The 17,562-nt window shown below is 34.7% G+C and overlaps 3 protein-coding genes across 6 annotated transcripts; 1 reads left to right on the plus strand and 2 right to left on the minus strand.

Annotated features, from left to right (window-relative positions):
• The first annotated feature begins 861 nt into the window (after positions 1–861).
• On the plus strand, positions 862–2,852 carry LOC121049140. The gene is made up of 5 exons (XM_040505709.1): positions 862–975; positions 1,150–1,245; positions 1,532–1,624; positions 2,308–2,355; positions 2,655–2,852. The coding sequence occupies exons 1-5, from the start codon at positions 862–864 to the stop codon at positions 2,850–2,852; spliced, it is 549 nt and encodes a 182-aa protein (XP_040361643.1).
• Positions 2,853–3,698: 846 nt separating this feature from the next.
• On the minus strand, positions 3,699–6,192 carry LOC112202551 (KRR1 small subunit processome component homolog). Of its 3 annotated transcripts, none has more exons than XM_024343560.2 (7): positions 6,034–6,192; positions 5,740–5,819; positions 5,498–5,608; positions 5,136–5,228; positions 4,375–4,419; positions 4,193–4,231; positions 3,699–4,068 (listed from the first exon to the last, which is right to left on the minus strand). In XM_024343560.2, exons 1-7 carry the CDS (start codon positions 6,140–6,142, stop codon positions 3,874–3,876), a joined length of 672 nt encoding a protein of 223 aa, XP_024199328.1. In that variant the 5' UTR covers positions 6,143–6,192; the 3' UTR covers positions 3,699–3,873. The 3 variants fall into 3 exon arrangements, with proteins under 3 accessions (XP_024199328.1, XP_024199329.1, XP_040363017.1); XM_040507083.1 differs by having other exon boundaries at positions 3,885–4,046; XM_024343561.2 differs by lacking the exon at positions 5,498–5,608.
• An 833-nt stretch (positions 6,193–7,025) lies between these two features.
• On the minus strand, positions 7,026–9,580 carry LOC112201630 (KRR1 small subunit processome component homolog). Of its 2 annotated transcripts, XM_024342533.2 has the most exons (7): positions 9,391–9,580; positions 8,934–9,013; positions 8,726–8,836; positions 8,362–8,454; positions 7,617–7,664; positions 7,429–7,467; positions 7,026–7,315 (listed from the first exon to the last, which is right to left on the minus strand). In XM_024342533.2, exons 1-7 carry the CDS (start codon positions 9,494–9,496, stop codon positions 7,118–7,120), a joined length of 675 nt encoding a protein of 224 aa, XP_024198301.1. In that variant the 5' UTR covers positions 9,497–9,580; the 3' UTR covers positions 7,026–7,117. The 2 variants fall into 2 exon arrangements, with proteins under 2 accessions (XP_024198301.1, XP_024198302.1); XM_024342534.2 differs by lacking the exon at positions 7,429–7,467.
• Between the last annotated feature and the right edge of the window lie 7,982 nt (positions 9,581–17,562).

Here is a 17,562-nt window from a genome sequence, read left to right on the forward strand (position 1 = left end):
TGTGCCAAGTATCCTCCTACCTAACTAGCGAGAGAGCATCGAGGAGCATTCACTTTCAGACCAGAACGTACAGATGAACTCTTACGGCTGGCACCAAGCTAGCTACCTAGGTAGCCAGCTAGTTAATTACTTCATATCTTTTGTTTTCATTGAGAATATCAGGACATCAGAAGATCAGTAAAAGTACTCAAGTTGACAAGGACTAACAATTTGTACACACCTACAAATTTTCTTGCTTTTAGGACTTATCTCTCCCGCCTTGAGCTTTTAACGGCACATGAATTACACGCGTCGTTAGTTAGTCTTTGTCGGTCAAGATGTTTTTGATACGAAGACCAAAAACTGTAGAACACTGTAAATCATTTTTGCATAAGAAGACCATCAGTGATCAGACGTCCCTTATCTTTAAGACTATAATACCAATGTTCTTTATGCCTATTAAGTAGTGTGTTAAGATCAACCAACGAATCTGCTGAATATATAGATGAATGTTAATATGTTATATAGAGAAAGGGATATGAGATCCCTAATCTAATCATTTATGATTTCTTCTCGAAATCTCAATATCTTCTCATCTCATTACTTTTGGTTGTTACCTGGTAGCATAGTACGTGCTTAATTTTAACTGGTATCAGCCAACAAATATTTACTATCTCATTTAAAATTCTCTTTTTACTCAAGCCATAAAAATAAACTATAAATCACCTCAGAAGACTTGAATCAAGTAAATTTCTTAGGCTATATAGTATATATGCATGTGTGTTGAAATTAAGAAAGGGTATATGGCTTGCTATAGTAGTCTTTATGGCTATATGAAAAGCACGCAATAAGATTAGATTAGAGGACAAGCAGCCTTCACAGATGCGAATTTTCAGCTTTCTCAAGGCTTGGATTCGCTTTGCTGCTCCTTACATGCCAGGTTATTCGAATGGTTTGGTAGACTCTCAGTTTTGTGTAGATGTGGATTTGCTGCAAGCAAGTTGGCCGAAAGTGGAATCTTCTTCAGTAGAGTTTGGCGTTTTATGCACCCTAGCTGGATGTGGTATGTGTCATGACTTATGAATCTTTTCTAATAGAACGCTTTCTTGAGTTTGTAAATTTGTATTGTTTGGCATATTATTAAGTTATTTAATTTCTAACTATGCTTAGGTTGAGGGTAAAATGAAAGTTGCAAGAGCCACAAGGGATCAAGACCCAAATATTATTCTCAGGGCTATGGATGTTTTGGAGCTTTTGTCAAGAAGTGTTCCGGCAGAATAGGTAAAATGGCTGATCCTTTGCTATCTTGTTATATGTTATAACTAATTAGCTGTTTTATATATTTAAATGATTTGATGTAAAGTTGTTTATATGCTTAATTTTCTGTTAGAAGTATTTTTAATTCATAGCTCAGATTCAAGATACATCTTTAAATAAAATATGATACATACGACTACTTTTACTGAAAAGTGAAAATTCAGTGAAGTTGTTTCTTTAGTTTGAACCTATTTGTATTGATTTTCTGATTTGAGTGGACACCCTTTTGATTCAGACAATACGAGTACTGGATTGCAGTTTCCAGTACGACATCATCAAGATTGGGAATCAAGAAGGGGGGATTTGCAATATGTACGGGATCACTAAGGTGGGTATGGCATAATTTTGCTTCTAATTCTTGTTTTCCTGTAGCAGGGTGTCTCTTGATTCTTCTTGAAAAGCATTCTCTCTACTTGTTAGGCGATACTACCACTTGAAACGCTAAAGTGGTTATTATAACCTTTATTCGAATAAGGTTTTGTGTTGGTTAGAGTTTTTCTCACGAGATCATGACTAATGCGAAGTTAGTACGTATAATGATATTTGCAGACCCTTGAGTTTTGGCATTGTAACGTAGAAAGTACAGCTTTTGTGTTAGAAAGGGTTTAGAGTTGATTAGTGAAACATGATTTTGTATACATGTGAGGATATTATAATATGAGTGGCCTTTTAGTTCAGCTGGTAAATTTTTCTTTGATGTTAGAAAGGGTTTAGTGAAGTAGGAATAAATCTGAAGTCAACATGAGGAATGAGTGTACGTATAAGAGGAAAATAAATTTTAGCATTGTAATGTTGCGAGTAAAGCTTTTATGTGATGTTAGAAAGATGTAGGGTTGGTTCGGATTTAGTGACACTGGAGTTATCATGAAGCTAACATGAGGAATATTAGTTTGGTTATTCTGCTGCCTAGTTGATGATGTACCAGACTAAATCCTATTTGTAGTTCTAAAGATGTGCCAAAGCTCTGTCTTCACTTTTTAGCCTTTTTCTGATTTCTACTATTATTTGCAGGAGCAATTTCTTGCACGGAGGAATCTTCTGGCTGGCTATGTCCTAAAGGTGCATAATATTTTCTGAAAATCATATACATGTTTAACTGATCTTCGCACTCTTGTAAAGTTTAAAAGATAAATATAAATCTCTAGGCAAATATCCTTAATTCTTTATTTGAGCTGTTTTGCTAATATTTCAAAATGAAATTCGGATGCAGGTACTGTTTAAACATACAGATTGTGGAATTTTTCTTAAGGTCAATGTTCTTTAGATATTTTGATGCTTATGATTGACATTTCTTTTTGCTGAGGGTGAAGTGATAATTCGGAACTTAACTATTTTTAATTTGGTTTATAATTGAGTAGGGAAACACCATTGTTGTGATTGATGGTTCACTACAAGGAATAAATATAGTAAGGAGGATTGTGGAAGACTGCATTGCTCATGATGTGCCTCCTCTACCCCGGGCGCAATTGATGAAAAAGAAGACTCAACAGAAGAAGGATGAGATTAATAAAGTGACAAGTGAATTGATGATAAATCTCGAGGGTATGCGGATCTGAACTGTGGTGTGTACTGTTGTAGGCTTCATGTAAATGTTAGCGCATTGACTTGAGACTAACATATAGGGCTAATATATATATATATATATATATATATATATATATATCTATGTTTTGTGAGACTACATTTTGATTTTTGTTGTTATCAAGAATATCCATCCTTGAAAAGTGAGAAATATGAATACGAGTGGACTGAAAAATAAGCACAATTACTTGAGACTTCTAAGAGCTAACTTTAAAAAACTTGGAAGCGAAAATTTGAGTGGCAAGTCAAGTAAATTTAGGTGCAGTCACTAATCTTTTATCATTTTAGTCTGACAAAATAATCTAGACATGACAACCAAAATCAATTAGTAATAGATGAAGAGGCTCAAATTTCTATAAATATATTTACAAAAGTCATAATTTTTGAAATTGTAATTCAGATTTATTGTGTGCAAGTATATTCGTCTACGGTCTATGGATCACTTGCATTCAATTCATTTGATATGTAACCTCGAAAGCTCCTCTCTACTCAAATTGGTCCTAAGAAGCCTAAGAAGAAACGCCAAGTGAAAGATTTCTTGAATTCTACAAAATGGTTCGAAACCAGCTGAAGATAAACAAACTCGTTACGTATGACGGAAAGATGAGCAACCCCATTCCCGTCCATGAAGATGATGAGTAGATGAACTCTAGAGCAGATTTCACACATCCTCCACAAGAAAACCGATTGTCGAATGATCAGAGGACGATGATGAAACTCACCACATCAACCACCACAGACAATTTTATGACTTGCCATTTTTTAATTTTTTCTTTTGGCAAATATGACTTGCCATTTTTACTAGTAATAACTATAAAATATATCATCCAGGTCATTTGGGATCATTCTGCACTATACTTAAATTCATATTTCTCACTTCAAGTTTTTCCAAGGGATAGATATGATATACAATATCCCTAAAAAGTACAAATGTCTCTAGTCGTCGAGATAATTTTGTCATGAAGCCGTAGAAACTATAGATGAAATTATGACATTTTAGACATGAAAAGCCTCGAGACTCATCATCACTTCACTTGTCATTTTAATTCTCGCATCCTTCATCAGTTGAGTCTTCTTTTTAATCCTCCGCACACGGGGTGCAGGAGGCACATTATGAGCGATGCAGTCTTCCACAATCTTTGTTATCGTCTTTATTCCTTGCAGTGGACCTATAACAGCAATGGTATTTCCCTGATCATTTAGAAATCAAATTTAAAAAATTAATTTCTTCTGAACTCTCACTTCACCTGGAAATTGGAAGGGGAAGACCAGCAAAAGGAAATGTGAAGGATCAAAATAACAAGAGAATGCTAACCTTAAGAAAAACGCCACAGCCAGTAAGTTCAAAAAGTCCCTGTGTCACAATATTATGGTGAAAAATCAGAAAAACATCTGGCATAAAGAATTAAGCAAGTAAGGTGTACCGAGGCTATTTGCCTTGAGAAGTTGAGATTCATCTTCTTAACCCATTTTAACATCTTCTTAACTATTTTGTACCTTCATGACACCAACGATAAGATTCCTCCGTGCAAGAAATTGCTCCTGCAGACAATGTAGAAATTATAAAAATGCAGAAAATTAAACTTCATCTCTAGAACTACAAAAAGGATCAAGCCTAACTCATAAATCATAATGACGTAGGTAGCAGAATATCCGGCCAGACTCATATTCCTCATGTTATCTTCAAGATCACAAGTCCTGTGTCACTAAATCCGGACAAACTATAAATCTTACAAACATTACACAAAATGCTTTGTTCATTACAATGCTAAAACTACAAGATCCGCTTATCCCTCATGTCATCTTACATAAATTCCTGTTTCACTAAATCATTTCTAACAGCAAACAATAGCTTTATCTACTGCATTACAAGCTAAAACTAAAAGGCTGCTCATTGATCTCTCTGTTCTCTGCATTGATACTAAATCTTGTTTCACTAACCAACTCTAAACCCTTTCTAACATCAAACAAAAGTTCTACTCCGTGTTATGATGCTAAAACTCAAACTCTGATTGTCAACAAAATTCATCATATCATAAGTAATAATTCCTATTTCAGAAAACCCAAACCAACTCTAAACCTTGCATCAGAAAAAAAGTTTTAATGACCACATTGCAATGCTACAACTAGTCCCACCTAACAAGGGAGAGTGCTCAAAAAACATATAATACAACACGTACATAAATCAAGAGACACCTGCTGCAGAAAAGGGAAGGAAAAAAAATAATAAAGAGAGGAAGGAAACATGTAATACCCACCTTACTGATCCCAAATATGTTGCAAATCCCCCCTTCTTGATTCCCAATCTTGATGATCTCATGTTGCCAACTGCAATCCAGCGTTCGTATTGCCTGAAATCAAAAGCCTGTGCACTGAAATCAGAAGGCCAACACAACATAGTTGAAATTAAGATGAAAACTTAATAACAACACAAAATTAAGCATTTTCAAGATCTATTACTCCTGATACCAATATTATTCACATATTTTCTCAGAAGGAGAAATAATAACAGTGAAAAGAAAAATACATAACCAGCTTATTAGTACTAATTTACATCGAATCATTGAATATATACAATAGCTAATTAGTTATAACATGAAAAGGGCTCTGCCATTTTTACCCAACGTGCTGGAACACTTCTCGACAAAAGCTGCAAAATATCAATTGCCTTGAAAATTATGTCTTCATCTTCAGCCCCTTTAGTTTTAAAAACCTTCATATTACCCTTAACCTGAGCATAATTAGAAAACCAACGATTTAATATGTGCATCATATATATCTTACAATGATCGATCAACCAATCCGCATTAATATACAAACTCCAGAAGAGTTGTTGTTACAGACAAGATTGATAACACATACCAGATCCAGTGTGCACAAAACGCCATGCTTGCTCAAACACGACTCCACTATAGGCCAACTTGTTTGCAGCATATCTGTGTCTACACAAAATAATGCAGAGGCCTATTCGATGAGAAGAACTTTTTAATGATGCAGATTTAATAATAAAGAAGGTAAATTTGGTTTTCGAGGCCTGGGCGCAGATTCAGAATCAAGCTTAGCTTAATTTGCTAAAACGTGCGGTAAGTCTGATCTACCAAACCATAAATACCTAAAACTTGCTCAGAAAAATTCTGATCTTAGGGAGGTACTTACCAAGGAATCGATCGTAGAACTTGATGTAAGAGACGACTTCAATTTCATCTTGGACCATCAGAGCCTCCTCGAGCTGCAGAACAATGGCGTTTGGGTAATCTTCCGACATCGCAACGGCTGTGCCAAACCCTCGAGAGAATTTCAGAGATGGAGGAGCTAGCAAAGAGTGAAGTTACCAAACGAGGAAGAGAGCGGGGGGTTTTTATAGGAGGAGCAATAATTACCATTTCCTATGTTAAGTAGGATTAGGTGGATACTTTACTTAATCTCCCTTTTACTAATCTTCCCACGCGCTTCACGTTCTACGCACCAAGACTTTCCTTTTTCAATTAGCAAAAAGACGCAATTGAGATTGGAGATTTGGTGGGGACGGGCCAACTCTAGGGTGACACGTGTTTTTTAAACTTAAATTTTTTGTTGTTTTCGATAGAGAGATCTTCGGCTATAGCATCGAAATCATCCATAATACTTCAAAACTTGCACATGTGGCGAGTTGTTATTGGAGATTTGGCCAAATCTAATAATTTGATATTTTGATTTTAAATATGAAATGAGGATGTGAAATGATCGATATCAGTATTTAGATTAATATTTTAGTTCTTCCCAATTGCAGGTCTTTTTACTTGAATAAATGAGTTAAAAAGACTTGAGAGTAGAGTAAATTGAGTGTCGAAAATATCGAATGAATCTAAATCACAATTTAAAAAATTGTGACTTTGTAAATGTATTTAGAGAAATTTGAGCCTCTTCATCTATTACTAATTGATTTTGGTTGTCATGTGTAGATTATTTTGTCAGACTACAATGATAAAAGATTAGTGACTGCACCTAAATTTAGTTGACTTGTCACTCAAATTTTCACTTCCAAGTTTTTCAAAGTTAGCACTCAGTAGTCTCAAGTAATTGGGCTTATTTTGAAGTCTACTCATATTCATGTTTCTCACTTTTCAAGTATGGATACTCTTGATAACAACAAAAACCAAAATGCAGTCTCACAAAACATAGATTTATATTAGCCCTACATGTTAGTCTCAAGTCAATGCGCTAACATTTACATGAAGTCTACAACACTACACACCATAATTCAGATCCTCATACCCTCGAGATTTATCATCAATTCACTTGCCACTTTATTCATCTCATCCTTCTTCTTTTGAGACTTCTTTTTCATCAATCGCGCCCGGGGTAGAGGAGGCACATCATGAGCAATGCAGTCTTCGACAATCCTCCTTACTATATTTATTCCTTGGAGTGAACCACCAATCACAGCAATGGTGTTTCCCTATTCAATTATAAACCAAATTAAAAATAGTTAAATTCAGAATTATCACTTCATCCTCAGCAAAAAAGAAATGTCAATCATAAGCATCAAAAATATAACTAAAGAACACTAACCTTAAGAAAAATTCCACAATCTGTCAGTTCAAACAGTACCTGCGTCCGAATTATTTTGAAATATTAGCAAAACAGCTCGAATAAGGAATTAAAGATATTTGCCTTGAGTTTTATATTTATCTTTTAAACTTTATTAGAGTGCAAAGATCAGCTAAACATGTATATGATTCTTAGAATATATTATGCACCTTTAGGACATAGCCAGCCAGAAGCTTCCTCCGTGCAAGAAATTGCTCCTGCAAATAATAGTAGAAATCAGAAAAAGGCTAAAAAGTGAAGACTGAGCTTTGGCTCTTTAGAACTACAAATAGGATTTAGTCTGGTACATCATCAACTAGGCAGCAGAATAACCAAATTAATATTCCTCATGTTAGGTTCATGATAACTCCTGGGTCACTAAATCCGAACCAACCCTACATCTTTCTAATATCACATAAAAGCTTAACTCGCAACATTACATTGCTAAATCTTTTTTCCTCTTATACGTACACTCATTCCTCATGTTCCCTTCAGATTTATTCCTACTTCACTAAACCCTTTCTAACATCAAAGAAAAACTTTACTGGCTGATTTACAATGCTAAAATTCAAAGGCCACTCATATTATAATATCCTCACATGTATACAAAATCATGTTTCACTAATCAACTCTAAACCCTTTCTAACACAAAAGCTGTACTTTCTACGTTACAATGCCAAAACTCAAAGGTCTGCAAATATCATTATACGTACTAACTTCGCATTATTCATGATCTTGTTGAGAAAAACTCTAACCAACACAAAACCTTATATCGAACAAAAGTTTTAATGACCACATGGCAATGCTAAAATTAATAGTATCGCCTAACAACTAGAGAGAATGCTTTTCAAGAAGAATCAAGAGACACCTGCTACAGAAAAACAAGAATTAGAAGCAAATTTATGCCATACCGACCTTAGTGATCCCGTACATATTGCAAATCCCCTCTTCTTGATTCCCAATCTTGATGATGTCGTACTGGAAACTGCAATCCAGTACTCGTATTGCCTGAATCAAAAGGGTGTCCACTCAAATCAGAAAATCAATACAAATAGGTTCAAACTAAAGTAACAATTTCACTAAATTTTCACTTTTCAGTCAAAGTAGTCGTAGGTATCATATTTTATTTAAAGGTCTATCTTGAATATGAGCTATAAATTAAAAATACTTCTAACAGAAAATTAAGCATATGAACAACTTTACATCAAATCATTTAAATATATACAACAGCTAATTAATTATAACATATAACAAGATAGCAAAGGATCAGCCATTTTACCCATTCTGCCGGAACACTTCTTGACAAAAGCTCCAAAACATCCATAGCCCTGAGAATAATATTTGGGTCTTGATCCCTTGTGGCTCTTGAGACTTTCATTTTACCCTCAACCTGAGCATAGTTAGAAATAAAACAACTTAAGATGCGAAACAATACAAATTTACAAGCTGAAGAAACCGCTGTATTAGAAAAGATTCATGACACATACCATATCCAGGGTGCATAAAACGCCATACTCTTCTAAAGAAGATTCCACTTTTGGCCAACTTTCTTGCAGCAAATCCACATCTACACAAAACAATGCAAACGCCCAAATGTGAAAAAGTATTCTTTGAATTAAACTATTATGGTACAAATATAAAAAATCAAGAATAGAATAAGTTGGACTTTATTGGTTTGAATATCCATGTAGAAACGACTGGACATGCTGGAATTTCATAATTCCCCAATCAAGCTTAGCTGACAATCAACATTTAGTATTTCAATATTTATAGATACATTATAATTTTGTTGACCGGATTTTGGAAAAAAGTATAGAGACAGAGTATGATGAATGTGCATATACAACTAACACTAACAGACCCTGGCATAGTGTTTTTTTTTTTTTTTTTAAGGATAAAAACTTGAACAGCAAAACAAAAATTAGAAAGGAAGAAGGAAGGTACTGAGGAATTCGTCGTAGAACTTGGTGTAAGAGACGACATCAAAATCATTCTCGAACTCAGACACTTCCACCTCGATCTGGTCCGCTTTTGGGTTGCTGTTCTCCATTGCAGATTTGCAGCTGTTGGTTTTGTCTGGGTGTGAAACCCTAGATGAGTTCAGATCGAGAGGCGAGCTAGAAGAGAATGTGTGTTTCAAAGGGTAGAGTTCTAGTGCCGAAGAAGAAAGAGAGGAGGGGTTTTTATAGGAGCAATAATGATGAGGAAGACACTTACTTAATACATTACTAATCATGCCCACGCGCTTGACCTTGTACGCGCCAAGACTTTCCTTTTTCAATTATGAACAGTAATAAACAAAAGACAAAAAAACAGTCCAAAAATACATTAGGACAAAAACAAAAGAGAAGAGATTTGGTGGGGACTAGCGAGCAGTAGGGTAGCTGGGTGGGTGACCACATTTTTATATTAAACAAAAGAAATCGAGCTCAATATCTTTTAATTTGTTAACCTAAGTCTTTACAATCATGAGTTCGACTCATACAAGATTAATTGTTGTAATTATAAAATAAAATAAAAAAATAAAACTATTTCGAAGAAATTCATATTAATGCATTAGATCATACTGTCCATATTAATATTTAAAGTAAAATTCATTAGGTCGTAATGCATAAAGGCGCCCCCCCCCCAAAAGCGTCATGAATTAGAGGCTTCACTGCATCTGCCAAAGAGCCTCATACTCTAACTATATAATTGAATTCACGGATTACTCATTAGTTGAATTAGATTATTATTATTTTTTTTAAGATTAAAGAAAACTATCATTAATAGTTGCCAGAAATGGCGGATTATATCAACTCCACAGTTTGGATCATGTCTCTAGACCAATCAAAATAAAAGACCTAATTAACACAGTTCGTTAGTTCCACTAAGCTCGTTTATTCATAACAAACCTATAAGTAAGAAAACAACCAAATATCTAGAAAGTTGAAATTCAATTTTACAAGCTACAAAACTAAACTAAGAAAGCTATTCTCACTAAACCCGATAAGGCGCACATAGTGCATCGATTGGAACAAAACCCAATGGACCTACCGAAACATGATAAGGAAAAACTAGAAGGTAAAGAACTAAACATAAAGGGAAAAATAGAGGGTAGTAGAGACTTCAATGATATCGTTGGAGAAAGACAAATTTTTTTTTTCTCTCTTTAAAGTCAAACACAAAGTATGTGTATTTAGTAATTACATTAATAATTTCAAAGTTCACCGCAAAAAAGAAAAGCATTGAGAACTGATCACTCTGTTCAGTAATTGCATTCTCTCATAAGAGTGTGTTTGGATGAGCGAAAAAATGATGGAATTTAATTACAAGTGAGGATTTCATAATTCCTAAAATCCAATTCCCTTGTTTGGCATTATCAGATTCGAAATTTTAAATTTCTTTGTGGAAAAAAACGAAGGAATTCGTTATTTAAATTCCTCACTTCAATTTCCACCAAAATAGGTGTCATTTACGAATTCCTTTGCGGTATTCAATTTTTATTCCCAAAACAAGATTTATTTTTATTTTTATTTTTATTTGTTTTAAACTTTCTGAATTTATTACACATTTCAAATCCTAAATAGATGCAACCAAACAATAGAAATTGCAATTAATGAAATTTTAGATTGATGGAGTTAAAGATTCCATCATTTATAAATTCTTACAAATTTTATAATTTTCTCATCCAAACGCACCGTAAGAGATATCAAATTGTTCTTAAAAAGCAAATCTAACACAATAAGTTGTCTTGCATCCAATAAGGCAATGCATAAACAAATGTTTTCCTCTCTAGTTTTTCCTTCTTCTACTCTCGCTTGAGCTGCTTGGGTTGGCGGCGGTGGGAGGCGCCTCCTCATCTCCAGTTAGGTTTGCAAGTGCGGCTTGAGCGGGCAAATTTGTCTCTGGTTAGGGTTGTGTCCCATTTATTAGGCTGGAGCTTCTTTCATTTGGGCTTGGGTTCTCGTGGTTAGGCTTGGGCTGCAAGTTTAGTTTTTTATTTTTCCTTTTATTTTGTAAGAATTCCTTTTATCTTCAAGAAACAATTTGTAGGTCTTCAGGATTGAGGAATGTCGCCAGGGTCCCTTATGCATCTTTGCAAATTTTAACCATTGCCGACGTCCACCTTAGATTGGGGTTGACACACACACACACACACACAAGGCCTTTCTATTGAATGAACAATTTTCTTAGCTATTTTAAGGGGTCCCAGGATCCCTTGTGGGACTCACTTTTTGATCACATATTAGCATCTTAACCATTCATTTTGTAGGTCTCTATTAGTAGATCACTGATGTAAATTTTCAGTTAAATTAATAAACGTTAAGACATTTATAATTGTGTCTGACCATTTTAAACATGAAAAGTTCAGGTTGGACAAATTTTGTTCTTTCATTGATTTGATCTAGTTCGGTACCTTTAAGTCATCAATTTGGCTGAAAAATTTACATAAGTCATCTAATCATGGAGACCTAAAAAATGAACGGTTAGAGATGTTGATATATGATCGAAAAATGGGTCTCACAAGAGATCCCTTAAAATAGCCAAAAAAAAAAAAAAAGGAATTTAGGGTGTACACACACACAAGACCCTTCCACTAAGGGATCCTTTTTTTGGGTCTTTTCTAGGGATATGACATTAGACTAACTTTTTGATCAGATTTTGGCATTTCAACCGTTCAGTTTTTAGGTCTTAATGTGTAGATCACTTCTGCAAATTTTCAGTCAAATTGATTATTGTTGAGGCATTCAAAACAACGACTTAAGATTATAAGTATGAACGGTTTAAGTTTGACAGATTTGGTTTGTCAAACCATTTGATGGTATACACTAGTTTGGGCTCAAACAATCACCTTAGCAACTACATCAAACCATTTGATGATATACACTAGTTATAAGTTCATAAAACAAAAACAAAGGATTTGCCATTACTATCCAATTTGCTGGAACACTTCTCGAGAAAAGTTCAAGAATGTCAATAGCTGTGAAAATAAATTCTTGAGCCGAAGCCATTTTGGTTGTGGACACGTATGACCCTTCACCTGAAATAAATACAAAAATGTAGTATGTGCATCAAATCATAACCCTTTTTTTTTCTTCATAATATTACTTGTTAAAAAAAAAAAACCACCGATGAATCCAAAGAAGATTAAAAAATGATTTTTTTTATAAATATTTTAAAAATGATTAACAACTAACATATTGAAATTTGGCAATTGAGTTTTCATAGACAAGATTTATTATGACATATACCAGATCTAATTTGCATGAAAGGCCGTAATCTTCCAAGGAGGATTCCATGATAGTCATGTTTTTTTTGCAGAGCACAACAAAATTCAAAGGCTCGCAATTCCATGCTTTCCACTTGAATATAATAAATTGACCGGCTGAAAAAAAAAGGGGGAGCATTCAATGCATCGACGTGCACTTACACCGACATAAATAGATGGTTAGATTATATTAAATACACTTTTAGGTTATTAGTAAAATATTAATTATAAATATCAAGGGTTGAGATCATCTTATAAGTATTGGGTCATTTGCACTGTCGGTGCATAAAATAATTTCCACCTAAACCCTAATATTACTATTTTTGTGTTTTGGCCTCCTCCAAGTTCACACGTTTTAATTCCATTTTGTTTTCCTATGTGTTTTGGGGATAGGAAAGTTTTATATGCCTCCATCCCCATCATACACCTTTTTCAGGGACTTGCCTCTTCATTCATTATTTCCATCCAAAGACCACAACTTTAAACAAAACCCACAATAACCAAGCCCAGAAGAACTTGAATCAAAGCAATAATCAGATGTAGGTGCAATTCAATTTTAATACACAATCATGAACTTGTATGATAGTGGAGTTTTTCCTGAAATTCATTCACAGCAAGTAACCTAGCTATGTGTACATTTCAGTATTTGAATGGACAGTTAGTCCTGTTTATTTTGTGTAAACGAAGTTTGGATGGAATTTGGTTGTGTACTGATTATTCTAATTCTCTTTAAATTTTGCTTTGTCTGATTTACTCTTAAACCAGTTTTAGCTCATTCAAGTTTCCTATTTTGTATATTCATATCAAGCACTACTTGCTATGAATTTTTGAGAAGACCCCTCTTTTTCCCTGTATTTCGAAAAGCTTGAATCTCTGAGAAGACCCCTCTATTTCTCTTTGTTCTTTTAGGAAACCTGAATCTCAGAGATAGTCCCTCAAGATGGAACAAAGTGACATACCAAAAGACGACACTGGTGCAAGGAAGCAAAAGATGGAGTCTTTGAAGTCTGAGATTGAAGCTTTGGAGATACAACTCGATGCTAAGAGGAACGAGTTATGGGACCTTTACGTCACTGCAGCGTTGTACAATTTGAGATTCTATGGTGATAATTCTTCTTCTGATGACTCGTCCGACTCTGATCATGGGACTGAACACTTTTCTTATACTAATGCAGACCAAGAAGGTCACTATACTTTTGAGACTCCCATTGCAGTCCGTAGTGAAGGTATGAATCTTTATGCTGAAGTAGCCTCATCTGCAAAACAACATGTGAATTTCTCTGAGGGTTCTTCTTCTGGTGGTTATATTTCGGTTGTGCTTTCTACTACATTTGGTACGTACTAGTCCTCTAACTATTCAACCAACGGTCTTTGTGGAAAATCATGCGATGCTACATACGTCTACCTCTAATCCTGTTGTTCAGCCACTGAACTTGTCTTCTGGTGATCATTATTTTCTACATCCGGCTATCTCTGATCATGCTATTCAGCCACTGAACTTCTCTTCCGGTAATAATTTCTTGCCACCTTCAGCTACATCTAATCTTGCTGCTGAACTAGTGAACGTGTTGGGGGGTTCTTTTTCCCGTGATCAATTGGTCCTACCTCAGGCTAGCTTTGAATTTGCTGTTCAGCTCGTGAACTTGATAGGGGGACCTTATTCTGGTGATCAGTTCTTGCTACCTCCAACTAGCTTTGAGATGGTTGCTCAGCTAGTGAACTTGATAGGGGATTCCTACCTTCGATCTTGCTAGTGTGGTGAATTTATCTGGGGGCTCTTCTCTTGGTAATGATATGGCAGCCTTTGATCCGATAAGATTAAGGTTCAATGAAACCCACTAGCATTCAGTGGTTCCTTAGGAGCCTCTTGATACGCTCAAAATGAGTGTCAATTTAAACCCTGCATCAAATTGTAGTATGAGTAAGTAGGGTATCGTTCTAAGCCGGAGCTTGGGGTATACTTCTTGTCAAAAATGTTAAACAAATTAGTATTATTCACAAATTATGAAACAAAAATCAAACAAAATATATTTATAGAATAACAAGATAGGGGAATTTATAAGTTTATATTCTAATTTAACTACTAAATATGATAAAAGTGATCAATCAACCATGAATCAAAGAAAAGATGGGCGGATAATATGTAGGGATGTAATTAACAATTATTTACACAAAAACAGGCAATCTAACCATAAACCATGGATCAAAATATGTGAATGAAGAAATCAATCAAGAACAGAGATGAACGCATACAAAGTTCTTATTCATTCCCTTAATTAAATTAACTAGATGAACGCACCTTAGTTAATCCTATTAAACATGCAATGCTAGTCATAGAACGCTACTCACTAACAAAACATATTTAACACATTAAACACTTAGACAGTTTGATTGATTTAAGCCAAGAACACAAGTTGGAAAGCCATACAAGCATGCAAGACTCTTCATTGATTTACCTAAGGAATTATAGGTTTTCCACTTAGCAATTAAGACCTAGAACACTAGCAATCTTAATTTAGATTCAATTACATGCTCAATATTCTAAGTTTGCAACCAAAGAACACAAAACACATAAAAAGTGGGATTGAAGCACAAAATTAATGAACTTACATAATCACATATTAAAATCGCAATTTATGAATTCTAGAAACCTAAAATGTTTTCATGCTTCATAATTATTGGAAACTAAACATCAATATATAAAATTTATTCTCACAAATATTCGAAACATCCATTTGAAACAAAAACCTAGAACGCTAGTATAATTGTTTTTAACGTTACAAAACAAAGAAACCAAAAACAAAAGATAGAAGGACATGGTTACACTTTTGAAGAACTTCAATGACGTAAGATGATCTTCAAAAGGATGGAGGACGTTGATGATGACTACGGCAAGGAGATGGAGATGCTTCATGACTTCAATGCTTGAACAATGGAGAAGGATCAAAATTTAGAGAGTAAAAGGAGAGGATTTGCGTTTTGATTTTGATTCTGGGTTTGATGATGATAAAAACGTTGCTCAATGCTCTCTATATATAAAGGAAGCTTTAGACGTCAACCCTAGCTCTCCTTCTTCAATTCTGATTCACTTTCCTTCTTTGTGTTGATGTAGATTTTCTCTTGAATTTTCTCATTGGTCCATGTCATCATTAAGGTAAATAGGGTCCTCCTACCGATTGAATGGTCCGGTGAAGTTTTCGGATCTCGGCAACGTGGGCGGTTTGCTGTCTGCGACGTCACGAGAAGTCCATTGAACCTTATCATTTAGAGGAAGGAGAAGTCGTAACAAGGTTTCCGTAGGTGAACCTGCGGAAGGATCATTGTCGAAACCTGCCTAGCAGAACGACCCTATTTACCTTAATGATGACTTTTTTCTAGTTACCTATTTTACTCTAACGAGGACCTTATTTACCTTCATGAGTGCTTTTTTTAATTACCACATGAGTCCTCAAAGTGGTAAATATTACCTAAAATAGTATATGTGTGAGAAATGTTAACGTACCATAACTTTACCCTAAACTTATATATATATATATATATATATATTAATTACATTTTTATAATTTATCATATAACAAATTTTTGGGTAGCAGGTTTAATGTCGGCAACGAAAGCTGTTGTGAGTGAGTTGTGACTGCTCCCCAGCCAATTCTGAATGCAATCTCTATGATAAATGTGTAAGCAAGGTAAGTGCATGACTCTCTTAAGGCCAGTCATAAATACTCTCCAAACAAATAACACACTCCTCCTCATCATCATCATTAAACTTCCAAGCTATCAAATCTCACTTTGTTTGAACTTTCATCCCCACATTGTGCTTTTACACAGTCACAATGTCCTTCATGTCCATGCAAATATACCGGAAGGGGATGGCGACTTTTAGGGCCTCGAATATCCTTGCAACAATTGTTGGCTGCTCATCAATCTTGTGGGGGGTCCTTCTATTAAGGGATCCTTTTTTTTTTGCCATTTAAATGGATAATTTATTAAACCCACTTTTCGATCCGCATCTCAACTGTTTAGTTTTTAGGTCTCTATGAGTATGAGTAGATCACATCTGCAAATTTTTGATCCGCATCTCAACTGTTTAGTTTTTAGGTCTCTATGAGTATGAGTAGATCATATCTGCAAATTTTCAGTCAAATTGATAATCATTAAGGCATTTAAACCTATAATTTACATTCATAAACATGAACGGTTCAAGTTGGACAGGTTCGGTTTGTCCATTGATATATATATATATATATATATATATATTGGCCATTTTAAGGAATCGCTCATTAGACTCACTTTTCGATCACATATTCACATCTTAAGTGTTTAGTTTTTAGATATATATGAGTAGATCATCTCTATAAAGTTTCAGCCAAATTGATAATCATTAAGGCATTCATAATTGCGATTTACAATTATGAACACGAATGGTTTAGGTTGAACAGATTCGGTTCGTCCATTGATTTAATCTAGTTCGATACCTTAAATGTCAGTAATTTGGCTGAAAATTTGCAGAAATGATCTATACATTATGACTTAAAAACTGAACAGTCGAGATGCTGAAATACGAACGAAAAGTGGATCCCACAAGGGATCCCTTGTTGGAAGGGCCCTGTATGTATGTGCTTGTTTTAGAGAGGACCACATTTTGCACCATATTTTCTCAATTTTGCCCGCCCTTTTGAATTAATATTTTCAAAATTATGTTTCACTTAAAAAAAGAAATCTAATATGTTAAAATTCAACTCACTTAGCATAGCACTTGAGTGACTTGACCATATTTTTCATGCAGTACACCTCAACATGATATTTTTACCAGTCGGGTACTAGTTGGTTTAGTAGCATTAGTCTCCTTTGTAGGTGGAAGGTTG

Source organism: Rosa chinensis, chromosome 5 (assembly GCF_002994745.2).
Source record: "Rosa chinensis cultivar Old Blush chromosome 5, RchiOBHm-V2, whole genome shotgun sequence".
Lineage (NCBI taxonomy): Eukaryota > Viridiplantae > Streptophyta > Magnoliopsida > Rosales > Rosaceae > Rosa > Rosa chinensis.

What these genes read in the sequence shown, in the direction of transcription:
- LOC112202551 (XM_024343560.2), bottom strand. Translation starts at nt 6,142, where the DNA reads ATGTCGGAAGATTACCCAAACGCCATTGTTCTGCAGCTCGAGGAGGCT. An exon ending in TTATCGTTGGTGTCATGAAG is followed by an intron (nt 4,232 to 4,374) that starts GTACAAAATAGT and finishes ATTGTGACACAG; the next exon opens with GGACTTTTTGAACTTACTGG. An exon ending in GCTGTGGCGTTTTTCTTAAG is followed by an intron (nt 4,069 to 4,192) that starts GTTAGCATTCTC and finishes CTAAATGATCAG; the next exon opens with GGAAATACCATTGCTGTTAT.
- LOC121049140 (XM_040505709.1), top strand. Translation starts at nt 862, where the DNA reads ATGCGAATTTTCAGCTTTCTCAAGGCTTGGATTCGCTTTGCTGCTCCT. An exon ending in TGGAGCTTTTGTCAAGAAGT is followed by an intron (nt 1,246 to 1,531) that starts GTTCCGGCAGAA and finishes CTTTTGATTCAG; the next exon opens with ACAATACGAGTACTGGATTG. An exon ending in ATATGTACGGGATCACTAAG is followed by an intron (nt 1,625 to 2,307) that starts GTGGGTATGGCA and finishes TATTATTTGCAG; the next exon opens with GAGCAATTTCTTGCACGGAG.
- LOC112201630 (XM_024342533.2), bottom strand. Translation starts at nt 9,496, where the DNA reads ATGGAGAACAGCAACCCAAAAGCGGACCAGATCGAGGTGGAAGTGTCT. An exon ending in TTTTATGCACCCTGGATATG is followed by an intron (nt 8,837 to 8,933) that starts GTATGTGTCATG and finishes AACTATGCTCAG; the next exon opens with GTTGAGGGTAAAATGAAAGT. An exon ending in ATTGTGGAATTTTTCTTAAG is followed by an intron (nt 7,316 to 7,428) that starts GTTAGTGTTCTT and finishes ATAATTGAATAG; the next exon opens with GGAAACACCATTGCTGTGAT.